At 49.0% G+C, this 21,190-nt stretch overlaps 1 protein-coding gene and 1 long non-coding RNA gene across 14 annotated transcripts in view; one reads left to right on the top strand and one right to left on the bottom strand.

Moving 5' to 3' along the window:
* The window catches only part of AMPD3 (adenosine monophosphate deaminase 3), a 75,178-nt gene that overhangs the window by 23,978 nt on the left and 30,010 nt on the right, over positions 1-21,190 (top strand). The window contains exons 1-3 of one of the 12 annotated variants that reach the window (XM_077866499.1): positions 2,093-2,110; positions 3,366-3,477; positions 11,626-11,851. In XM_077866499.1, coding sequence (XP_077722625.1) covers positions 11,631-11,851 — 221 coding nt within the window. In that variant the 5' untranslated portion in view covers positions 2,093-2,110; positions 3,366-3,477; positions 11,626-11,630. The other 11 variants (XM_077866498.1, XM_077866494.1, XM_077866501.1 and 8 more) reach the window with 11 other exon arrangements.
* Positions 717-8,068, bottom strand: LOC144294678 (uncharacterized). Of its 2 annotated transcripts, XR_013362079.1 has the most exons (3): positions 7,146-8,068; positions 6,843-6,921; positions 717-1,897 (listed from the first exon to the last, which is right to left on the bottom strand). It is a non-coding gene; the product is annotated as an uncharacterized LOC144294678 (long non-coding RNA). The 2 variants fall into 2 exon arrangements; XR_013362078.1 differs by lacking the exons at positions 6,843-6,921; positions 7,146-8,068 and adding an exon at positions 2,320-2,442.

Here is a 21,190-nt window from a genome sequence, read left to right as displayed (position 1 = left end):
TTTACAATACTTTTTAATGAAATGTGGAATGAGAATATGAAATTCTTTATATTACTCAAAGGTTTACTGGTCATCTCAAGGCAAAGAACTTAAAATCTGTGGAATTTAAAGATGAGTTTAACAAAAGAACCAAGTAATCCAAATTTGCCGATCTCTGATGTGCTGGCTTGTGATTGTCACAGATGCATGCATACACACGTGTACACACACAATGTATCCTTTCAGATAGATTATATTTCTGTATTGAATATAATTATGATTTGAAAGAATCATGTTATAGAGAAAGACTTTGAAAACTGATGTTTGGAACTATTTTCATTATCATGTGATTTTAATGCCAAAAGGAAGTGTGTCATCACCCATATAGACATTGCTACTGGGGGATGTGTAGTTGTATGGTTATATGTTTGTATGTAAGTGATGAATCACTAAATTCTACTCCTGAAGCCAACATTGAATTCTATGTTAACTAACTGGAATTTAAATAAAAACCTGAGAAGAAAAAAAATAAAATACATATATAGTCGCTTAATGGGGTACCTGGGTAGCACAGTGGGTTAAGAGTCCGACTATTGGTTTCAGCTAGGGGTTGTAATCTGAGTTGTGAAACCTGCTTTGGTTTCTCTCTGCCTCTGCTCCCACCTCAAATAAAGAAAAAATAAATAAATAAGCAAGCAAGCTGTGCCAGCTATAGTCTTCATAATTAAGAAATACACTTTTTAAAAAAGATTTATTTATTCATGATAGAGAGAGAGAGAGAGAGAGGCAGAGACACAGGCAGAGGGAGAAGCAGGCTCCATGCAGGGAGCCCGATGTGGAACTCCATCCGGGACTCCAGGATTGTGCCCTGGGCCAAAGGCAGGCGCCAAACCGCTGAGCCACCCCGGGATCCCCCAAGAAATATACTTTTAAATCCATTTTACAATCTTCCAAATGAAGCGTTTCAAGAGTTTAAAAAAATCCATTTGTTAAAAATATTCACAAAAATAACAGGAAAACATCATGAAAATGCTGGCTTCATGGACAAAGAAGAGCTTTCCGGTGGAATTTCACATTTGCAAAATTGGTATATAGAATTTAGAAGAGAATTCGGATTTACTAAGTGTAGTCAAAGATAGAATTTGGGTCTATTTATCTTTGTGAAATATCCTTTTTTGGGGGGAGGGGTGGACAATAACAGCCATTAGGACTAAGTATTGGCATTAACTGAACTTAAAAGCATACTTTGTAGTTTCATAAAATATTAAACTAAGATATATTAAAACCATTTTTAATCCTGTTGCTCTCCCTAAACCAATTTTTGCAAAGAACTTTAAAGTAAAAGGACAAGGCATATTGTACCAGTCATTAAAAATAAAGTATTATCTTTACCACATTCTTTGACAGTTTTTAGGTATGCTTTGTAATATGTAATATATTCATACAATTACATGTGTGTATCATTTATAAATAAGTAAATTGTAAATACCAGGCTGTGAGGTAGAAGGAATAAAACCTGGTGCTTAAATGAGGCAATTACTCGATAGCATTTGGCACAGTGAAGTCACAGTGGGTGCTCACTAATGACTAGTTCCATTTCCTCCCTTGATGACAAATTGGACGTGAGAGATGGACGGGAGAGTCAAGGATGGCTCCCCAGTGTGGCCTGGAGTGGGAGGTGGTGCTATCATTCACTAAGACTGGAAACACAGGAGCAGGAGCAGGTTCTGGCACGTTCCTGGGAGGAAATTGGGAGTCTGAGATTCGGCCTACAAACCTCCAGTGGAGATGGACCCCAGGAAGCTGGATATACCATCTGCAGCTCTAGGACATTCTGGCTTGGAGGTGAAGTTCAAAGTCATTAGCAGGCAGGAGGTTGGGCCCGCACAATGACAGAGGAGACAGGCTGCGGCGGGACCTGGGGGGGAACATCGCGATGAAAAGCCCGGCCTTGGAGGCTGCGGAGCTGTAGTCACCAAGGTATGTAGGAAATTTGGAAGGAAAGCGGCGGGCGCCAACTCTGGAAACTTTAGTCCTCTAAGCGATCCAGGAAGGAAGGCGTGGTCTGCAGGTTCAAGTGCTGGGAGAGGCGAGTAAGGGGCTAGAAGGCACCCAGGGGTTGAGCAACTAGGTCAGTCGGGACTTGGTGTATAAGCTGGAGGGCAGGGGGTTGGAGAAGGATTATGTGAGTGTGAGTGTGTACGTGCGTGTGTGTGCGCGAGCTGGGAGGGGCAGGAAGGTGAGCCGAGGGACCAGGCTGACGCCCGGCTGATGCCTGCGGGTCCGTTCAGCCACCGGGAGTAAGTCACCTGTTTGGGGGGCCGTGCCCCCGGGGCTCACCTTGGGAGGCGTCCTGGCGCGGGGGGAGGCTCGGGCCAGTCGGATCGCGGCGGGAGGCGCTCTCGGGGCCCGGCGGGCGGCGGCGGAGGCGAGCTCGGAGGAGCCGGGCTGGAGCCTGGCCCCGGGCTGCGGCGGGCGCGCTTCCGGCCGGGGCGCGGGGCGCGGGGCGCGGGGCGCGGGGCGCGGGGCGCGGGGCGGCAGGTGGCGGCGGGCGGGCTGCTCGGCGGCCGGCGGGTCGCCCTGCGCGGCGGCCCGGCCCGCGCCCCTCTGCCGCCCGCGGTCGCCTCTCCGCTCCGCGCCCAGGTAGGGCCCCGCTGGGCGGCGCGCGGCCGGCCGGCTGCCTCCGTGGGGAGGTGGCTCTCCGCTCCGGCCGCGCAGGCCCCGGGCGCCCGCGGACCTCGGCCCCCGCCCCCGCCGCGGGCTGCGCCGCCGGCTCCGGCCTGGCCCGGGGCTCCCCGGCTGCGGGCTGCGGGCTGCGGTGCGGGCGGCCCCTCCGCCGCGCTCGCCGTGCGCCCTGCCCCGCGCCGCCCGCGCTCCAGCCCCGCGGGCCGCCCCTTCCGGGCCCTCGGCGGGGCCCCGGCCCCGGCCCCGGCCCCCGCCCCGGCCCCCGCGGGCGCGCGATGCTGCGCTGCTGACCTTGACGCGAGCCGCGGCCCCCGGAGGTCGGAGCCTCGGGTTTCCCAGCCCGCCCTGGTGGCGGCGCCGACCCCGACCCCGACCCCGACCCCGACCCCGACTCCGCCCTGCCCGGGGCCTTGCCCCTGCTCCAGCCGCCGTCTCTGCGGCAGCCGGGGCTCCGGGACCTCAGGTGAGCCAGCCTCACCTCGGCTCCCCGGAGGCCTACATTGGATTCGCAAGGTTTAGAGAAATTAAGGGACCCGGGACATGCCGCCACTCAAGCCCCTGGCCACGTTTCTAGGGGTTGGACGACTGGCCGGGTGCCCACCGCTGGGGTGGGTTTCCTCCTGAAGGCAGGGAGATGGACAGAATGACAGGGTGTGGGCTCATTTGAGGCCTTCATCCTTACCTCTTTGGCTCTCTCCCAGGATGGGAGGTGTACTGGCCTCTGAAAGTCTGCTTTCTGCCCTTGAACTTCCTGGTGGCTGCTTTGCCAGTGGAGCTCCTAATGGCTCGTCTTGGCTGGCAGAGGCCTCTGGGGTAAGTTTTGAGAGACCCTGGAATAGGCCGGGCTTGCTAACTACAGTGTCATTTCCCCAAACTGTCAGATCCTTTGTATGTGTCTGGAAGCTTGCGGGGGAGGGGGTGACAAATTAGGAAAGGAACCAGGTGAAAGCTGGAAGGAAGGAATTTTAGCATGGTCCTGAGCCCATGTTGGCCATCTGTCTTGATGCGGTGGCCAACGGTTGGTCAGCTTCAGGGAAAAGCTGATGGTGGCTGGAGCCCTCATGGGAGAAATTCCACTCCTGGCTGTGGGGCATCAATGCTGAGTGGTAGTTGAGCTACTGAGCCAGGCAGGCAGAGTCCCTGTCAGCTCTCGCCTCCCTAAGTGTTGGCAGCAGGTTTGGAGTAAGAAGAGTTGGCTACAACTCTGGGTGAAATTCTGAGGGACTGGCTTGCTGTGAAGATGATGGAACTGGGGCTGCCCTAAGAATCATGGCATTTACATGGATAGATTCCTAGACCTCTTAGTACCACCTTCAGCACACTCTTAGTCCTTCTGAAATCCTAGATAAGGACTGACTGAGGAGCTTTCAGTTAGGTGCAAATGTTCTTTGAGACATGAGGCCTGTTTTTCTTTGTCCTTACATTCCGTGAATCACTCTTCAGATGGCCTCAAAATCAATCCCAGATCTTGACAGTATCATGGGCAGGTAAAATATAGCCTTAGGATTAAGCAGGGAGATACCTTTTCTCCCCTAAAACTACTCATTGGCCTTCCTGGTCGTTCCCCTCCCACCCCACCAATGTATTAATCGCTTCTTCTCAGTGATCTTCTCAGAGATCTTCTCAGTGCTGACTGCATATCAATGAGAGGAGACCTTATCTTTGGGCTTTGATATAAAAGGAGCATAGAAAGATGGGCTGGTGGCTGGAGCTCTGGCCATGCAAAGTCAGCAAGAAGTATGAATCATAGAGAAGAAGGCCATTTCTCCTGATCTGGTTTCACATTTAAACATGGTTTCCTTCTCATTGCTCCCAAATGGGAGCTTGAGTGAGTATCTGGCACATAATGGTGCTCAATAAATAATATTGAATAAAAGGATTCAGTGTCTAGATGAAACTTCATGCTTGTTTTCCCAGTTGGACTCTCTTGTACCTGATATCATGATGACAATGATGTTGATAAATACTTACAAAGCACATACTATGTGCCAGGTCCTATTCTAAGCCTATTCTAGCATATTTTCATATGCCAACTAATTTAATTGCCATGACAACCTATGAGGTTGATACTGTTATTATCCTCATTTTAGGTCATGAGTGAATTTGCCCTCCCAAGACAAAGTCACAGTCTCCTCCTGTTCCCAAGGTTCTTCTATCTCTTTGGTTCTACCAGGACCCTTGGCCATTGTCCCAACCTATATTTTCTTAGCTGAGCTGCTGCCCATCTCTGTCTAGACCTGATGGAATGGGTCTCACATCCATACCTGGGCCTTGGGAAGACAGCATTTTCTATGTTGGAAAATAAAGGCTCAGGTGAAAGGCATTTTCCAGAGCCTGTGCCACGGATATTAATAGGTGTTTTTTCCTATGGTGGCAGTGGTCAGAGGGTCAAATAAGTGTGTTGGGCTAAACAGAGTCAAATAGCTTTCTTTACTAAAGGAATCTCTGGTGTTTGGAATCTGCTAATAGAAATTGTATGTGATTGGCTCCCTGAGAGGAGCCTGCTTCTTCCTTTGCCTGTGTCTCTATCTCTCTCTCTGTGTCTCTCATGAATAAATAATTTTCTTTTTTTTTTTATAGGGGCACCTGGGTGGCTCAGTGGTTGAGCATCTGTCTTTGGCTCAGGGCATGATCCCAGGATCCTGGAATTGAGTCCCACATTGGGTTCCTAGCAGAGAGCCTGCTTCTCCCTCTGCCTATGTCTTTGCCTCTCTCCTCTCTCTGTGTCTCTCATGAAAAAACAAATTTAAAAAAATCTTTAGAAATTGTGTATGAATCTCCATAAAGTATTATGTGTATGCAGTATTTTCCAAGCCTTCTGACCTTGTATGTTCTACAGACTATACTTTGGAAAGTGCTTGTTTAGACTGAGGCTATCCATGGTCTGCTTACAGGTGCAGAATAGAATTCCCTGAATTGGATCCAGGTAGATTCTCAGATGAATGAGCTCGGATGCTATCACTGCAGCCCCCATCGTACCTCCCCCTCCCCAGAACATGTCAGCAGAAGGAATCACTTGCCCCTCCTCCCTTCTGTAGGGTACTACAGTACTAAGGACTTGGACCTTTTCCCCTTATGCTTTAAATTCGTTTAATTATTTAATGAATAAATATTACCCTTCCTCTAGGTTGCTTGTAGCTTGCCAATTGTACTGTTTATGAAACAGCTGTGAGGACAGGTGGGTTGTAATCTCTGGGTAGCTAAAGCCCAGCAGCAGCCCAAGGATCATGTGTCAACCCTGTAATCCTGCTCTGCACACACAGGAATCATTATGTGGGCTCAGGAAGGCACAATCTCACGATTGGACATGAGGAGGTGACTCAGGCCCAAGTCAAGGGCTAGAGCTAGCCTCCTGGTAAACAACTGACCCATCCTTTCTGGGCTCCTGTCCCCAGGATTTCAACAGCACCACAGAAATAGCCATTTTGCTCACGGTTATTTCCCAGACCCACACCATTTGTCTAAGTCACTGTATTGGTTCTGAGCCTTGCTTTCAGAGGGCTGCTTCTGTGGCTCCACTGTCCCCAGAGGAGCCGAGGTGGTGGTGGCAGGGTGGTCGAGTTCAGCCAGTGCTCAGAAGGCTACTCAGAGCTGGAGGCCCACTTGGAAACCAAGAGCGGCAGTAAGAGGGGGAGGACGGGGGAGGGGGGGCTCAGGTGGGTCAGGAGGGACATCCTTCTTTTCTGTTGTGTATGTGTGTGTGCATGCATATGTGTTGATACTCTGGGAGAGCCTGGCAGGCTGTCCAGTCACCTGCGATGTCAGCTTCTTCCAGGGAAGAAAGGAAGGAGTGGGACAAGGCATGCCAGCTTTTCATCCTAAGCCTGCTCCTGTACTGAGGAGTCTTGTCCCTGAGTCTCTGTCTTTTCCTGGGAAAGGAGGGAGCAGTTCAATAGTCCTTGGCTTTTTTAGAGGAGGAGGGGAAGGAGGAACTCTATTGGCAACTGGGCTCAGCACTTCCCCTGTCAGTCCTGGGGTGGCTTCAGGGAGGTTGCTTTGGGGGGCCTTCTGAGGAAAGGCAGGGCAGGTTGTACTGTAGACAATCCCCTTGGTAAAACGAACCTGGTTGCCGGGCCAGGCCTGAGGTGGGGTTCAAATGGAAGCAGCAAAGGTGATGGTATGGTATGTTCCTGCTTGGCTTTCAGGGGTCTGGTCATTCCAGGGAGGCTGTGGCTTACCTTCTGTGCTTGGTCAGGGAGGCTGAAGGTACTGCTGTGTTGGGGCGAGAGTGGCTTTCGTTTCTTGCTTTGGAGAGGTCTGTGAACAGGGCGAGGACACCGCATTCAGCTACAGCAGCTGTGGATAGTTGGCATTACCTGGGCCCTTTAGGACCTTTGGAAATTTTCCACTTCCATTTCGTATTCATGGAAGAGTTTCCAGCCCGGACATTTCCTGCTCTTGCTCAAGGCTGCTCACAGATATGCAAATCAGAGACCTCCCACCCCAGCAGCGGCAGGCAGGACCCGGCTAGCTGCACTCACACTGACTCAGCTCAGCCTCCTGGGCGCACACGGCCCATGGCCTGGGTGCGTCGCCGGTGTGGCATCCTCAGGATCAGCCATGGAGACTCCAGCACCAGGCTCAGGTCTGTGTCATGGGTTCTGACAATGGGAGTCTGGCAAGAGCAAGAAACAGCTTCATTGGTGTGAGAAGGGGTTTAAGTAGTATCGTGCTTCCTGTTGCGAGGGCCTGGGGTGCCATGAAAAGTTACTGTTTGTTGACACCGGTGGCATTTTATAGCTTTCTGACTTTGGGACAATCCTTCAAGCTCTTCAGAGGGTGTCGTTTTTTAACAGCAAGATAAGCTAAACCCTAGCTGATTGAATTTACAGTTAAGCCTCCCAGGCTTGCTGGCTTCAGCTGACAGACGGTTGACAGACGGTTGAAAGCCAGGCTTGAAGAGGCAGCTGGAGCTGACGCTCTGTTTGGCTTTTCTGGGCATGCCTGCCCTCCAGGTGTCTCTGGGTCTCAGACAAGATATGAGCCGTGGAGGGAGGGGCTGGCAGGTGGGAGTTGTCCGCCAAGGATGTCCAGAAGACAGGTGGATAACAGGCTCCTAAGGCCCACCGACTGGGTTACTGGGTCCATACTAAGGTATGAAATGAAGTCTCCACCACTTATTTAAGACACTAGTAGTAATTCTGCAGGAGATTGATATGGGTCTGCAACAAAAAGGATCTATATGGGCAAATGCTATTCTGTGATCCTATCCTCAGGTCTTTGATGTGCTCTGGGAATCTGGGGTGGGGAGCTGTGGGATGTAGCATCTCCCTGGTAATTGACCAGAATACCTGTTTCACCAGCAACAAGTATCGACTTTTCATAAGAACCATTCTGGAAAAGGCTGATATAAACTATTTTGTTGTTGTTGTTGTTGTTTTTGTGCCGAAACCCGGGATGATGTAAACTATTTAAGGAAAAAGGAAGATCTTTTGTTGAAAGGCGCATCCAGAAAAGTATGTTTAGTTGACTTCAGCAAGGTAAAAAAGGCTTCAGAGAAAAACATGGCAGGATCTGATATAAGAGCCCTCAGACACAAAGGACCCCCCCCCCCCCCATGCCCATTTCTGAGGAGGCCTGGTGGGCTGTGGCTGATTCAGGCCTGGATATGTTTGTAGGGATAAGGGCTAGGGGGTAGGAAGGTGGTGGAGGGCATTTTCTGTCCAGGGCAAGAGCTAACGCAGATATAGATCTCAGTGGCGTAATTCCTTTGGGTGGCCTGTCTCTGATGTGGGTTAGCTGGGAGAGGACCCTGATTACCAAAACCTGGGTTGGAGAAGTTTAATTTTTTCCCCCTTGTTTTCCTTTCTCAAAACAAAACAAAACAAAACAAAACAAAACAAAACAAAACAAAACAAAACAAAACCTCTTTAGTTTTTTTTTCTTGTCTTCTTTGTGCTTGTGAAAAATGACATTATAACAGCATTTGGGGCCCCTGGGTGACTTAGTTAAGCCTCTGACTCTTGATTTTCGCTCAGGTCATGATCCTGGGGTCCTGGGATGGAGCCCCTCATCTGGCTCCCTGCTCAGCGGGGAGTCTGCTTCTCCTTCTCCCTCTGCCCCTTAACCTACTTGTGCCCTCTCTCTCTCCTCTCTCTCTCTCTCTAAAATAAATAAATCTTTTAAAAAATGACATTATAACAGCATCAATGATCAAAATCAGATATTGCCTCACACACGGGCAATCCTGTCAACTGGTCATTTGAGTGTCTGTCTCTCTTACAGCCCTATCCTTGAGGGGGTACATTTTCATATTATTGTAATCAAAGCATTGGGTATAGTGTTATGTATTAATTTTTTCATTTGCTGTCATTTCCCAGTATTTTTTAGAGGATTACACTGGTTGCTTAACTTTTTTTTTCAAGTGAATGTGCTCTCTCTCATTTGGACATTTTAAAGCAACCATAAAAATAGTGCAGGTAAACATCTTTGTGCTTTTCCTTCCTTCAAATTCTTTTCTTAGAAGCCATTTCTGGAAGTGGGTTTACTCTGTCAAATGGTGTGTACGCCTTATGGCATCCGCTGCCTCTTGCCTGGGCCCTGTTTGATGTCTACTTCTGAGATGCCCCGTGAGGTTTTGGAATTCTGTACTTGACCCGCGGCCTTAGGGTTGGGGGGTCAGGGGTCCAGCTTTGTTCTCACCTAACAGCTCCTCCTCCTGGCTCCAGTTCTTTGTCTTCTCCATTTCTCTCCCTGTCCCTTCCTCTCCGAGCCCTGTTCTGAGAGCTTCCAGCTTCCCCTTCTGTAGGCTCTATCAGGATGTGGACATCTTCGCAATTAGCTCTGGTCCTCTTCCTCTGTGCAGGTCAGGCCTTTGCTGTCTTGCTCTCTACTGCCACAGACCAGAACAGTTGTGTGCCAACTTCCTTCCTTCTCAGCGGTGCCCTCCCACTGAACCCCCTGGAGGGGAGAGAGGCCCAGGAAAGGCATGGCCCTGGGGGTGGAGAGGAGGAGGAAATTGGTTTCACAGTCAAGGGATCCACAGATGTTCTTTGACAGGTGTTACGAGCTGGCTTTTTTCCTTCTTGCCTGTGTCATGAATCAGGCCTATGGGCCGCAGAGACGACCAGAGCAGCAAGCCTCCCCAGGCACTGGAAACCTCTCTGGTGCCTAGAAATTGCAGCACTTAGAACTGAGAGGGCCTTGGAGACTGCTTAGTCTCTTCCCTTCGTCTCACAGAGGAGAAACTATGAGGCGCAGAGAGTGACTGTCGCAAGGTTGCCTGGTGAGCCCCGCCTGCCCTGTAATTGCTTCCTCTCCGGGCCACACACCAGCTGGGCCCTGCCTTACCTTCATCTTCTCTCGGCTGACTAAACCACCTTTCTCTTTAAACTGTCCTCAAAGGGACGCCTGGGTGGCTCCGTGGTTGAGCATCTGAGTCCCAGGGTTGAGAGTCCCACGTCAGGCTCCCTGCATGGAGCCTGCTTCTCCCTCTGCCTCTGTCTCTGCCTCTGTCTCTGTGTCTCTCATGAATAAATAAATAAAATCTTAAAAAAGCAATAAACCTTCCTCAAAGAAACTATGGTGATAGGTACAAGACACTCTTCTTCCAGGGCTGTTCCTAGAGGAGGTGGCTTGTTGACAGGATGCAATATTCCTCCATTCTGTAAATGCGACACTGGGGACAGCAAGGAGACCTGCCCTGGTGCCCAAATGGACAAAGAGAAGCACCACGGTGTAGTGGTTAAGAAGACAGACGTGGAACGTGGTTGCCTGGGTTCAGATCCCTGAGCAGAGAGGTTCAGAGAAGAAAGGGGCAAGGGGGCCAAAGGCTGAGAACAGCACACATCTCTGCCCACTTAATAAAAGTGGGACCTGGCCATGTTCGCTCGCTGTGCCTTCACTTTCTCATCTGTAAAATGTGAATAATAGGATTAACTAAGTTATTACGTAGATCGGGCTTGAGGGAATATACTTAATAAATCCTATATAAATGTTGAAAGACAGACAGACAGAAAGAAAAGAAGGGAACCAACCAGGTAGTTGAGGCCAGCTATTGATAGGAGGGAGCCAGCATGAAGAAAAGTATTTAGGGCACGCTTCTTTGAGGAAGTGAGTGTTCAGTTGGGCTGTGAAAGGTAAAGAGTATCCCTGCCTTTAAGCAGTTATTTGATTTGCTGTGCCTTGTTCCAAGTTCCAGCAAGTTTGGCAGATGGTAGAACCACGATGGCAGATTCTTTCTTTTCAGAATAATTAAGAATAAGAATAATTGTTTCTGAACAATAAAACATAATTGTTTTATGTGATGGAGAATGAAACTTTGGATTCCCCAGAGCACCATGCTCATCCTGTGGGACCTTGGGCTAGGTCATTGTACCTTTGGGGTTTAGTACTCCCCTCTGTGCTGTGCGGAGTGAGGTTTGGTCATTGCTGTACCCAGAGGGCCTCCGGATAGTCTGTAGGAGGGGAGGGGGGCCTGAACTCTCTTCTCCCTTCCTGGTCATGGAAACAAAGCCAGGAGTGCTGTGGGTCCCCTGGGTTCAGGAAAACAGAAGCACACGTAATTAGTCCATTCTTGGACTTCCGAACATTTACTTTCTCATGAAATGTGAGTGACACTACACTCTTCACACCTAATGACTTAGGGAGTTAGTTTTTTGTTAAAGATTTATTGATTTATTTGAGAGCAATAGAGAGTGCGGGTGGGGCAGAGGGTGAGGGAAAGAGTCTTAAGCAGACTCTGTGCTAAGTGCAGAGCCAAACACGGGGCTTGATCCCATGACCCTGAGACCAGGACCTGAGTCGAAATCAAGACTTGGACACTTAACCTACTGAACCATCCAGGGGCCCCACGGAGCTTGTTTTTAAAATTGGCATGCTGAGTTTGGTCTGGGGAATTCCTGAGTAAGACAGCTGACCTCCAGGGCCAGGCCCTTGTGTTAGGACCTTCTGGCCCCCGACCCCACTGACTCAGGCCGTCCAGGAATTCAGAAAGGCTAACACTCACTCTTTCTCTGCTAGCCGAGATGCCGCGCCAGTTTCCCAAGCTGAACATCTCTGAGGTCGATGAGCAAGTCCGGCTGCTGGCAGAGAAGGTGTTTGCCAAAGTGCTCCGTGAAGAGGACAGCAAAGATGCCCTGTCCCTCTTCACCGTCCCTGAGGACTGCCCCATCGGGCAGAAGGAGGCCAAGGAGAGGGAGCTGCAGAAGGAGTTGGCGGAGCAGAAGTCTGTGGAGACGGCGAAAAGGTTTGTCCCCATGACCCAGTTCATGTGTGCACAGGCCCAGGGAGGCCAGGGGGTGTGTGTGTCCTGAGATAAGCTGGCATGTCCCTGGGAGCTGAGTTTATTTCTTAACTGAGACCATTTAGTTCACCACTTACTTCCTGAAGGACGTTTCAGGGCCTGCATTGGGTTGAAGGATCAACACCCACTTTTTCTCTGCTGGTGTTTGAGTAACAAATCGTGCGCATGAAGACATACTGTTTGCAAATGATATTTCCATGTTCTTTTTGGAAGTTTGAGGATTTTGTGGGAAGCATCAATTTTACTTCTTCTCATCACTTGACAAGTGCTTGGCATTATTAAATAAGTTTGCCAGGTGCTGTACCGGGCACTGAGGATTCACTAATGAGCAAGATCAATACAGTCCCTGCCCCGGAGAGCTTACGGTTAGCTGGTCCAGACAATAATTTAGTAATGGGAGAGATTAAATAAAACATGGCAAGTTATGATAAGTGCTCTATCAGTGAGGGTCTAACCAGAAAAACAGAAACCACACAACTACTGGATATCAGATGTTAATACCGGGAATGGTTACCGAGGTGGTAGGAAACTGAGAAGATAAGCAGAAGACAGGGAGGTGGGCCAGAGACTAGTGGCAGTAGGAAGTAGCTACTTCTCTGGCTGGAGGGATTATGGGAAGAGATGGTGTCGCTGGAGCCCAGGGTGAAGAAGTTGGAACTGTGGTGGCCTTTTCAATGGAAAATGAGCCAAGTAGCAGGGGGCCACAGCTGCAGAGATGCTTCCAATGCATGAGATGCTTCCAAGCAGAAATGGAAGCAGGAGATACCTGGCTTTATTCCTCCTGGCACCTTCCAGTTTCTTCCAGTGGTTGCCATTGGCCAAACCTAGCCAGAAGCCTAGGTATCTTCCAGCTGCCATAAAGCTGGAAACATGGGAGGATGAGGAGTGGATCTGAGGACAAACAGGCCTAGCATGGATGCTATGAAGCAGATGAATAAGGAGTTGAAGGGTAGAGAGAGGAGAGAGAGAAAGAGAGAGAGAGAGAGAGAGAGAGATAACCCTCAGCCTGGAGGGTAGTCAGGGCTCAGGTCAGGCTGGCCTTGGGTTCCCTGAAGAGAAGCTTGGATCTTAATCCAAGTACAATGTGAAGTCATCCTTTCAGGTTATCTCACCCAGGAGAGTGGAATTAAAGAAGAAAAGAGCTTTGAGAAAGTGTCTAGTGGGGCTTTAGCTGGGTGCCTGCCCAGCCAGCATGCTGTAGACCTCAGAGCTAACGAACGTAGTATAACATGGGCCTTGTCTGCGACCCAGTCATCAATCAGATCCTTCCTGAGATCTCTCCTTTTTTTTTTTTTTTTTTAAAGGCAAGCCCTTTGCTTTCTTGGTAGTCTAGAATTTCAGTATTTCCTTAACTTTTTGGGAAAGAAGTAAAAAGTCGAGCACTGGTGTAAAGGCAAGAACAGAGCTTTACCATCCATAAGAGAAGAGCTTTCCTTCCCCTGAGGGGCTCTGAGCCCATGCAGTGAGGGGGTGGTTTGTGCCCGCAGTCTACTGTACCAGCCTGTGTTAGGTGGGGGGCAGTGGCTGGAGGCCCAGCTGTGAGTTCATCCCTGGAGGGTCAAGAGCAGGACTGCAGAGACCCTCATCCACCCTGCAGTGGCTTAATAGGGGGCTGGCCTTATGAACTGAATGGTGTGCAGGACCCTCTGTGTCTTATGAATCGAGCATTTTACACCCTAATAATGAGAAGAGAAGCAATCTTGGGATTTTTTTGTTATTAGGAATAGTGGGTTCTGAGGCCGCTTTCCATGACAGGGTGACACTGGACTGAGAGCTCCAAAAAGAAGTTGTTATCTTATGAAAGCCCAGGCTAACAGCAAGATGGAAACCTTCTTTTTTTTTTTTTTTAAATTTTTTTATTATTTATTTATGATAGGCACACAGTGAGAGAGAGAGGCAGAGACACAGGCAGAGGGAGAAGCAGGCTCCATGCACCGGGAGCCCGACGTGGGATTCGATCCTGGGTCTCCAGGATCGCGCCCTGGGCCAAAGGCAGGCGCTAAACCGCTGCACCACCCAGGGATCCCAGATGGAAACCTTCTTACTCGTAGTCTAAACGGCACTCCATGGTTTCCAGAAATTCTGCTGTAGGCCTCTCTCCGGAAATTATGTCCTGTCCCTACTTACTAGGATGCGGTGGTCTCGGCTTGCATCTATCTGCCCCCTTGGATGGAAGCCCCTGGAGATCTGCATCTGGCTCCTACTGTATCCCCAGGACTTAGCCCGTGGTGGCGAGCAGTGGATGTGTGGCAGAGGAAAGATGTTCTGTTTCCTCACTGCCACCGCAGATACTACGTCAGGGTGGTTACAGCTCTCTGGACTGCTTTGTTCTGTCCCTCACTAGTACGTTCTATGACCGTGGAAAATTAGGAAACCTCTCCGTGCCCCAGGCTCTTCCTCACCTATGAAGTGGGGATGGTGAGAGTAGCTACTTTGGCGGGGCGTAGTGAGTAATGAGGGAATCGACCTGGGAAGGGCTTAGGACGGTGCCTGGGTCACAGTAAGCCCCCCGTCACTGTGCCCTGTTTGCCCACCTCCCTGCCCGCTGTGGGCTCGGTGTCGGCCACACGGCTTGCTTCGTTCTTTACTCTCCACGTCAGGCTTATTAGTTGGATAATCTTCTGGACTTCCATTTTGCAGATTAGGAAACAAAGGCTCAGAGAGGTTTAGTTAACTTGCACCAGGAGGCATAGTGAGGAAGTGATGGAGCAGGGACTAGAACCCAGGACTTTTTTTTTTTTTTTAAGATTTATTTATTCATGAGAGACACGCAGAGAGAGGCAGAGATACAGGCAGGGGGAGAAGCAGGCTCCTCGCAGGTAGCCCGATGCGGGACTCGATCCCAGATCCTGGGATCATGCTCTGAGTCAAAGGCAGATGCTCAACCGCTGAGCCACCGTGGCACCCCGAACCCAGGTCTTTTGAATCCAGAACCACACACTTTGGTCATGAGGCTCTTCCATCTCCAGGGGTGGAGTCTTTGATTCCACCTGTACGTGCTGGAATGATGCTGGGTGCTGCTCTCCAGGGTGTAATTACCATGTAATTACCAGCCTTCTGAATGAAATAAAGGGAAGCTGGGCCAGAGCTCCTCTCTGCCCATTGGTTTCTTTTCTGCCAAGGACAGACTGGTCCCTGGACTACCTGTCGGAAGTCCCAATGTTCTCCAGAGCTATTCATCCCTAATTTGTCTTTCAGTTTCTCTGCCTCATAGAGCCACCGTTATGCAAATGTTCAGATGTGAACAGTCCCTGGAGGAACCCTCTCCCCAGCTTCCTCTTTGTTTCTGGTTCCTTCCTGGCATTCTGGAATATAAATGGTCATGTGGAGCCGTCCTGCAAGGAGTCCACAGGCCTGGAGCAACAGCACATCTCCAGATACCCGGAGTCTGTGGGTCTGTGTTTCAAACCACGACATGAGAAAGGGCATCCAGTTTGTAAAAAGCCTTTCCTCATCCTGGATCCTCTGACAAACCTGAATATTCCTGGTGCTTAGAGAAGGCCTCTCTTTACCACCACTGCCTTTTTCTCTCTTATTTAAAAAAAGAAAAGAAAAAAGAAAAGGATGATGTAGGTCTAGTGGAAAGGCACAAAGTAAAACTAGGAAGGAAAACAGCTTCTTATAAAAAGAAGAAAGGCTGGATCGTGAATAAGAAAGATGAGCACCTAAGACATAGATGCTGGTTTTCCAGGATGGAAAAGCTGAGCTGGGTTCAGACATGACCTTTCTAGGCTGGGGGCTGACTCCAGGGAGCCAGTGTTCCGGGCTGCACTCTCTGTAGGCTATAGGCCAGATGACAAGACTAGCAGGGACACCTTGCTACAGGGCCTTGCTGCCTTAGGAAGATGACATTGGCCAGGTCTTTGTTGGAACCTGGGGGTGGGGTGGGTCAAGGTGAGATGATGGGACGGACGATCTATGGAATCAAAGTTAGGGGGCAGAGAAAAAGCAGACAGGAGAAGGTGAGAGGTACCAAGAAGCTATCCTTTGTTCACTTCGAATTTTATCATCCTACCTATCCTGGAGCTCACCTACTCTATGAAAGCACAAAGTTGCAACTGAGGGCAACATTGATGGCAACTCGAAGAATGTGCAACCAAAATGTGCATCAGCACTCCTCAGTTCTACTTCTTTTTAAGCAGCTTTATTGAGATATAATTCACATACCACACCATACAGTCCACCCATTTAATGTGTGGGTTTAGTAGTTTTATTATATTTTCAGAGTTATGCTCACATCACCACAATCAATTTTAGAGCATTTTTATCATCCCCGAAAGAGACCCTATAGTTTTCAGCCATCATCTCCCCAGTACTCCCATCCCATCTCCTATTTATTCTTCACACAGCTCTAATAGCCTTTGTTGTCTTGTTTCTTATCATGCGACAGATTTAAGGAAGGAGATTAGAAGTGGGGAGAGGGATTTCCATGAGTGGTGTGTGGTAATTGTGAGCTCAGGTGTGGCAGACGGGCCACTGGGTTCAGATGACAGCCTGTCTCTTACTACTGAGTGGCCTCAGGTGAGGCTCTTAACTGTAGGGGCCTATTTCCTGATCTGCACATTGATGATAATAAAAGCACCTACCTTGCAAGAATTAAGTGAGCTAATAAGCATGACTACTTAGGACAATGCTTGGAACGTCATTAGTGTTCTTGTTTTTGTCATCATTATTATTTGACAGTCAACAGTGAAAGAGGAAGTCATGAAAAGCAGACCAGACCCAAGAACTCGAAACACAGCAATCTTGGGACAAAATGCCTCTAAGCTCATGATTGGGTAACACAACGATGACTATGAGTCATTGAGAGAACTTTAAATTATGTTCAGCACGCTCTGATTAAGATAGAGGAATTGTGAATTTCATTAAAAAAGCCACACCATAGCTTTTTTCTTTTCTTTTTTTTTTTTTTATTAGGGCATAAGGGGGACAGATTTTGTCTGAAAAAATGTAGCTTTCTAGAACTATCTAGAAACTAGAAACTATCTAGAACTTTCTAGAATTATCTACTTTCCCAAGTAAAAGAGATAAATGGATACTTCTTAGGAATTGTGCATAGTACAGCCATGGTGTTATCAAATCATTTTATTTAATGAAATTTCTTAAATCAGGGTTAGGTAACTTTTTAAATTCAGGACAATTAACAAAGGAACTTCATTTATTTTTTTAAAAAATTAACAAAAAAGATTTTATTTATTTGTGTGTGTGTGTGAGAGAGAGAGAGAGAAAGAATCTCAAGTAGGCTCCACACTCAGCATGAATCTCAACACAGGACTGTATCCCAGGACTCTGAGATCATGACCTGAGCTGAAATCAAGAGGCCAGTGCTTATTGACTGAGACACCCAGATGCCCCGAGAAGCTTCATTTAAAACAGTTTGATTCATCTGCTTTTAAAGTTAGGCATAGAGAGTAGTAGACCTAAATTTAAAAGATAGTAATGATTGTGTTTTATTTTGACCTCTGGGGTCTTTTGGGAGGAAAGGTATCTGGGAAGGACTGGGAAGAGGGAGGAAGGTTGCTGGCAGGCAATGGAGACCCACATTTAGTCAGGAGGGCACAAAGGGGAACAGTGACAGGAAAGGGCAAGTTATCAGAGAGAAGTGAAGGGAGAGACGGGTGGAGGTTGAGTCTTTACACCTGATAGGCTTCAAGTGTGCAAATCAAAGCTATGCCCACCTGGGCAGGCCGCTGGTCACTTGGTGCACACACAGAGTAAGTGCTCTCTGTGGGACCCAAGGCCCTGCCATCCCTTCTTGTAGAGCCTGCTCATCATGAGCATGCACCAGAGTCAGCTGTATCTGTGTTCTCCTTTCTGGATAGGCTGGGACCTCGAGTCTCAATCATGGCTCCCCTTTTTAATTTATTTTATTTTTTAAAGATTTTATTTATTTATCTGAGAGAGAGAGTATGCATGAGCATGAGTGGGGGGGGGGGCAGAAGGAGAGGGAGAAGCAGATGCCCCACTCAGCAGGGAGCCTGATGCACCACTCTATCCCAGGACCCTGAGATCATGACCTGAACTGAAGGCAGATGCTTAATCGAATGAGCCACCCAGGTGTCCCACTGCTCCCATTTTTAGACCATAGGTCTCCACTTCCATATGAATCAGTGCAGATGGTGGAAGCAATGGGGATAGATAAACCTCTGAAAGTAGGGAATGCCTACCCCACCTAATGGCATTCAGATTCAAACTGTTAATAAATCTCCATGCTGTGAAGATTTGTCACTCTTACCCCAAATCTTTAAAGTGGTCATTCTCATTTGGAGAGGTAGAAGCTACCAGAATGGTCTGAGTATGTGTGTATGTATGGGAAGGGTTCAAATAAAATTGAATAAAATGAATTCATTTTATTCATTGAATAAAATGAGGTCTGCATGTGGCCCCCTGACTCACTGTACCCCATTGAAAGTCTTTGGTGAAAAGTTTGCTCTGGTGACTTTCCTTGCCTTGAAGTCTTCTGGACAGACTACACAGGCAGTGGGCTTCAGAAGGTCCCTGGGAAGATGGTAGCTGTTGTCCAGAAGATTGAGGAGGACCTCTTGAGGTCTTAACTTGGGTTTAGCATGTGAATCAAATGTTATTACAGGAAGGCTTTGGGGTGCCCAGGAGCTGAGGAGGAGTGGGGAATGGGACAGGGTAAGGATGGGGACACAGTGAATGGCAGGGACAGCCAAGGGCTATAGAGCTGGGGCAGGAGGGGTACCAGACAGGTGCTGAGAGGTACTGTAATAACAACCCTTGTGATCAGTTCATGTCCTTGTGTTGAGGGCCTGTTTGGGCAAGAAGGTCTCTATGATCCAGAAGGACCATCCATTTCAGAGAGGACAAAGCTGCTCCTGGCCCCTTGGGGCCCTCAGGCTTGGCCTGGAGCTGGTGTCCTCACAGCCCCACACCCTGCCAGCTCTTTGGCAGGAGTGAGTTTCTGCCAGGTGGATATGTGGGTGGGGGAGGAGGGGGCCTGCCAGCTGTGGCAGAGAGAACTGGCTTACCCTGGTGCCCCAAGGGCTAGCACGAGGTATAACAGATGGGACTGTGGACAGACAGATCTTGGCCCATCATAAGGAAGTGCTTTCTAACAGTGACAACAGATCATGTTTTGTTCACCTTGTTTGCGTGCTTAGCACTGGCCTGGCCTAGAGCATGTGCTTGGTAAATGTTTCTTGAATAAATGATTGATGGCTGATGTCTTGTTCAGAAATGTAATGAGCTGTTTATCAGTGGAGGTATTTTAGCAGAGGCTACCTTAGTGACAGGACTGGGGTGGGTAGTGTTTAAAATCCTTTCCAGACAGGACACCCCCTGGTTCTATACTTTGGATAAAGCTTATGGTGATTTCTTTTATTACTGTTACACATGTGGGGCTTCAGATAATCTTGAGAGAGAAAGAAAGACAGTTGTGTGGACACACACATACACACACACACACATTCAGTTATGCAGTTGCTGCTCTTCAGCCTTGACTGGTTAGAACAGATGCTAGATATGGGCCTGTGGTGGACAGAATTTCAGAGATGGCCCTCTGGAATCTCCAGACCCTTTGAATATGATGAGAAATCACTCTTGGGATTATCCTGTAGTATATGGCACGGCAGACTTGAAGATAGGGAGGTTACTGAGGTGGGCTTGATCTACTTCACACGAGCCCTTAGCATAAGGGGCTCTCTCTGGCTGGTTGTAGAAGGAAAAGTTAGAGAGGTTTGGAGCCCCAGAGGCAGCCATGCCTGGCTTTGAAGATAGAGCGGGCTGTGTGCACGAATCAGAGAGCAACCCCTGCCCAAGAGCCAGCAAAGAACAGGAACCTCTGCCTTATGCCCACATGGAACTGGATTCTGCAACACCCTGCATGAGCATGGAAGTGGATTCTTTTCTAGAGTCTCCAGATAAGGGCTCAGTGAAGCCAGAATCTTGATTTTGGCCTTGGGATTGTGGGGGAATGAAGGGGTAGAGGGAGATAGAGAGGGAGAAGCAGACTCCCCACTCCATGCTCAGGGCTAGCTCCATGCGAGGCTTAATTCTGGGACCCTGAGATCATGACCTGAGCTGAAGTCAGATGTTTAACCAACTGAGCCACCCAGATGCCCCCATAATGGACGTCTTCAAGAAGAATTCTCTGGGCACAGCTGGTGGGTACTGGCTTCCTCACTGCGGCAGATGAATATGGATGTTTCTAAGACAAGCCTGGTGGGCTCTTGGCTTAAGCAGTCTTTCAGCTTCCTGAAGGCGTGGGCTTTATTACCTTTCTTACCTGTTGCTCACCTTAGACATCATCTTGCTTCTCCTTGGTGAGAGCAGCCCTCAGGTGGTGTTGGCTGAGGCATGGGGGGTGAAGTTGGCAAAGAGATAAAAACAATGAGCTGGCAGGCATGTGAGTGAAACAAACACCAGAGTTTCATGGGACCCAGCCGAACCGGTCAGAATGTTAGAGGGAGCCCAAGTAATAGCTCTTCCTGTAGGTGTGAACGTCCAAAAGATGCCAAAGTGAGAACTTTATTGCTCAAGGTGAATCTGCCCCTGAGGAATGATTGGTGTGAGTGGACATCTTTGGGGCAGGAGGCTTAGCTCAGCTCTGTGGAATGGATGGATGGCAGGCTGGAGAGAGCCTGGGCTGGAGGCTCCTGGAGTTCAGGATGAGTTTCCGAAACAAGTTAGCACGTCTGCTAATGCAGGGCCAAGGGCAGCACAACATCAAACTCCTCAAAAGGGCCTGCCTCTCCTTTCCAGGTGTGAATTTGGCCCCAAGGAGGTGATAACACAGGTGGGCGGAGAAGGACCAGAGAGCTGTGGCAAGTGGTAGGTGGATAGAGAGAGGAGGTAAATGTGGCTCCTGGAAGATTAGCAGTGGGCCTGTGAGGAGACCCGGCCAAGCATCAGGAGGAAGATAACTGCTTCTGGGTGACTCATAAGGCCAGTTTGGAGATCAAGTAGTTTCAATACCCCTTCTAAGTATCATGGTGCCTGGAGAAGAGAGAGGTTCTATGGGCTCTGGTGGCCCACTGGGTCCTTTGCTGGTGGCCATAGGCCTTGGCTATCCTGCTGGACCCTCAGCTAGTTTCTGGCATTGTTCACTGCTGGGTTGCAATGCTAGGGGACTGGGGTCATTAAGGCAGAAAGAGACGTGGGCGAGGGGAATGCTCATGGCTTCCCCTCATTGTTCACCTTTAACTCCCTTCCTGGGGAACCTAGGACTTGGGGTGATGTCATTGAACTCTTTAGTTAATGAGGAAGGTGAGTGTTCACGAATCACTGCAAATAAGCATGAGCGAGTGGCGTTTTAAACCG

The sequence above is a fragment of the Canis aureus genome, chromosome 23 (assembly GCF_053574225.1).
Source record: "Canis aureus isolate CA01 chromosome 23, VMU_Caureus_v.1.0, whole genome shotgun sequence".
Classification (NCBI taxonomy): domain Eukaryota; kingdom Metazoa; phylum Chordata; class Mammalia; order Carnivora; family Canidae; genus Canis; species Canis aureus.
The sequence above is the reverse complement of the archived record's forward strand: the minus strand, read 5'-3'. Positions and strand labels throughout refer to the sequence as shown.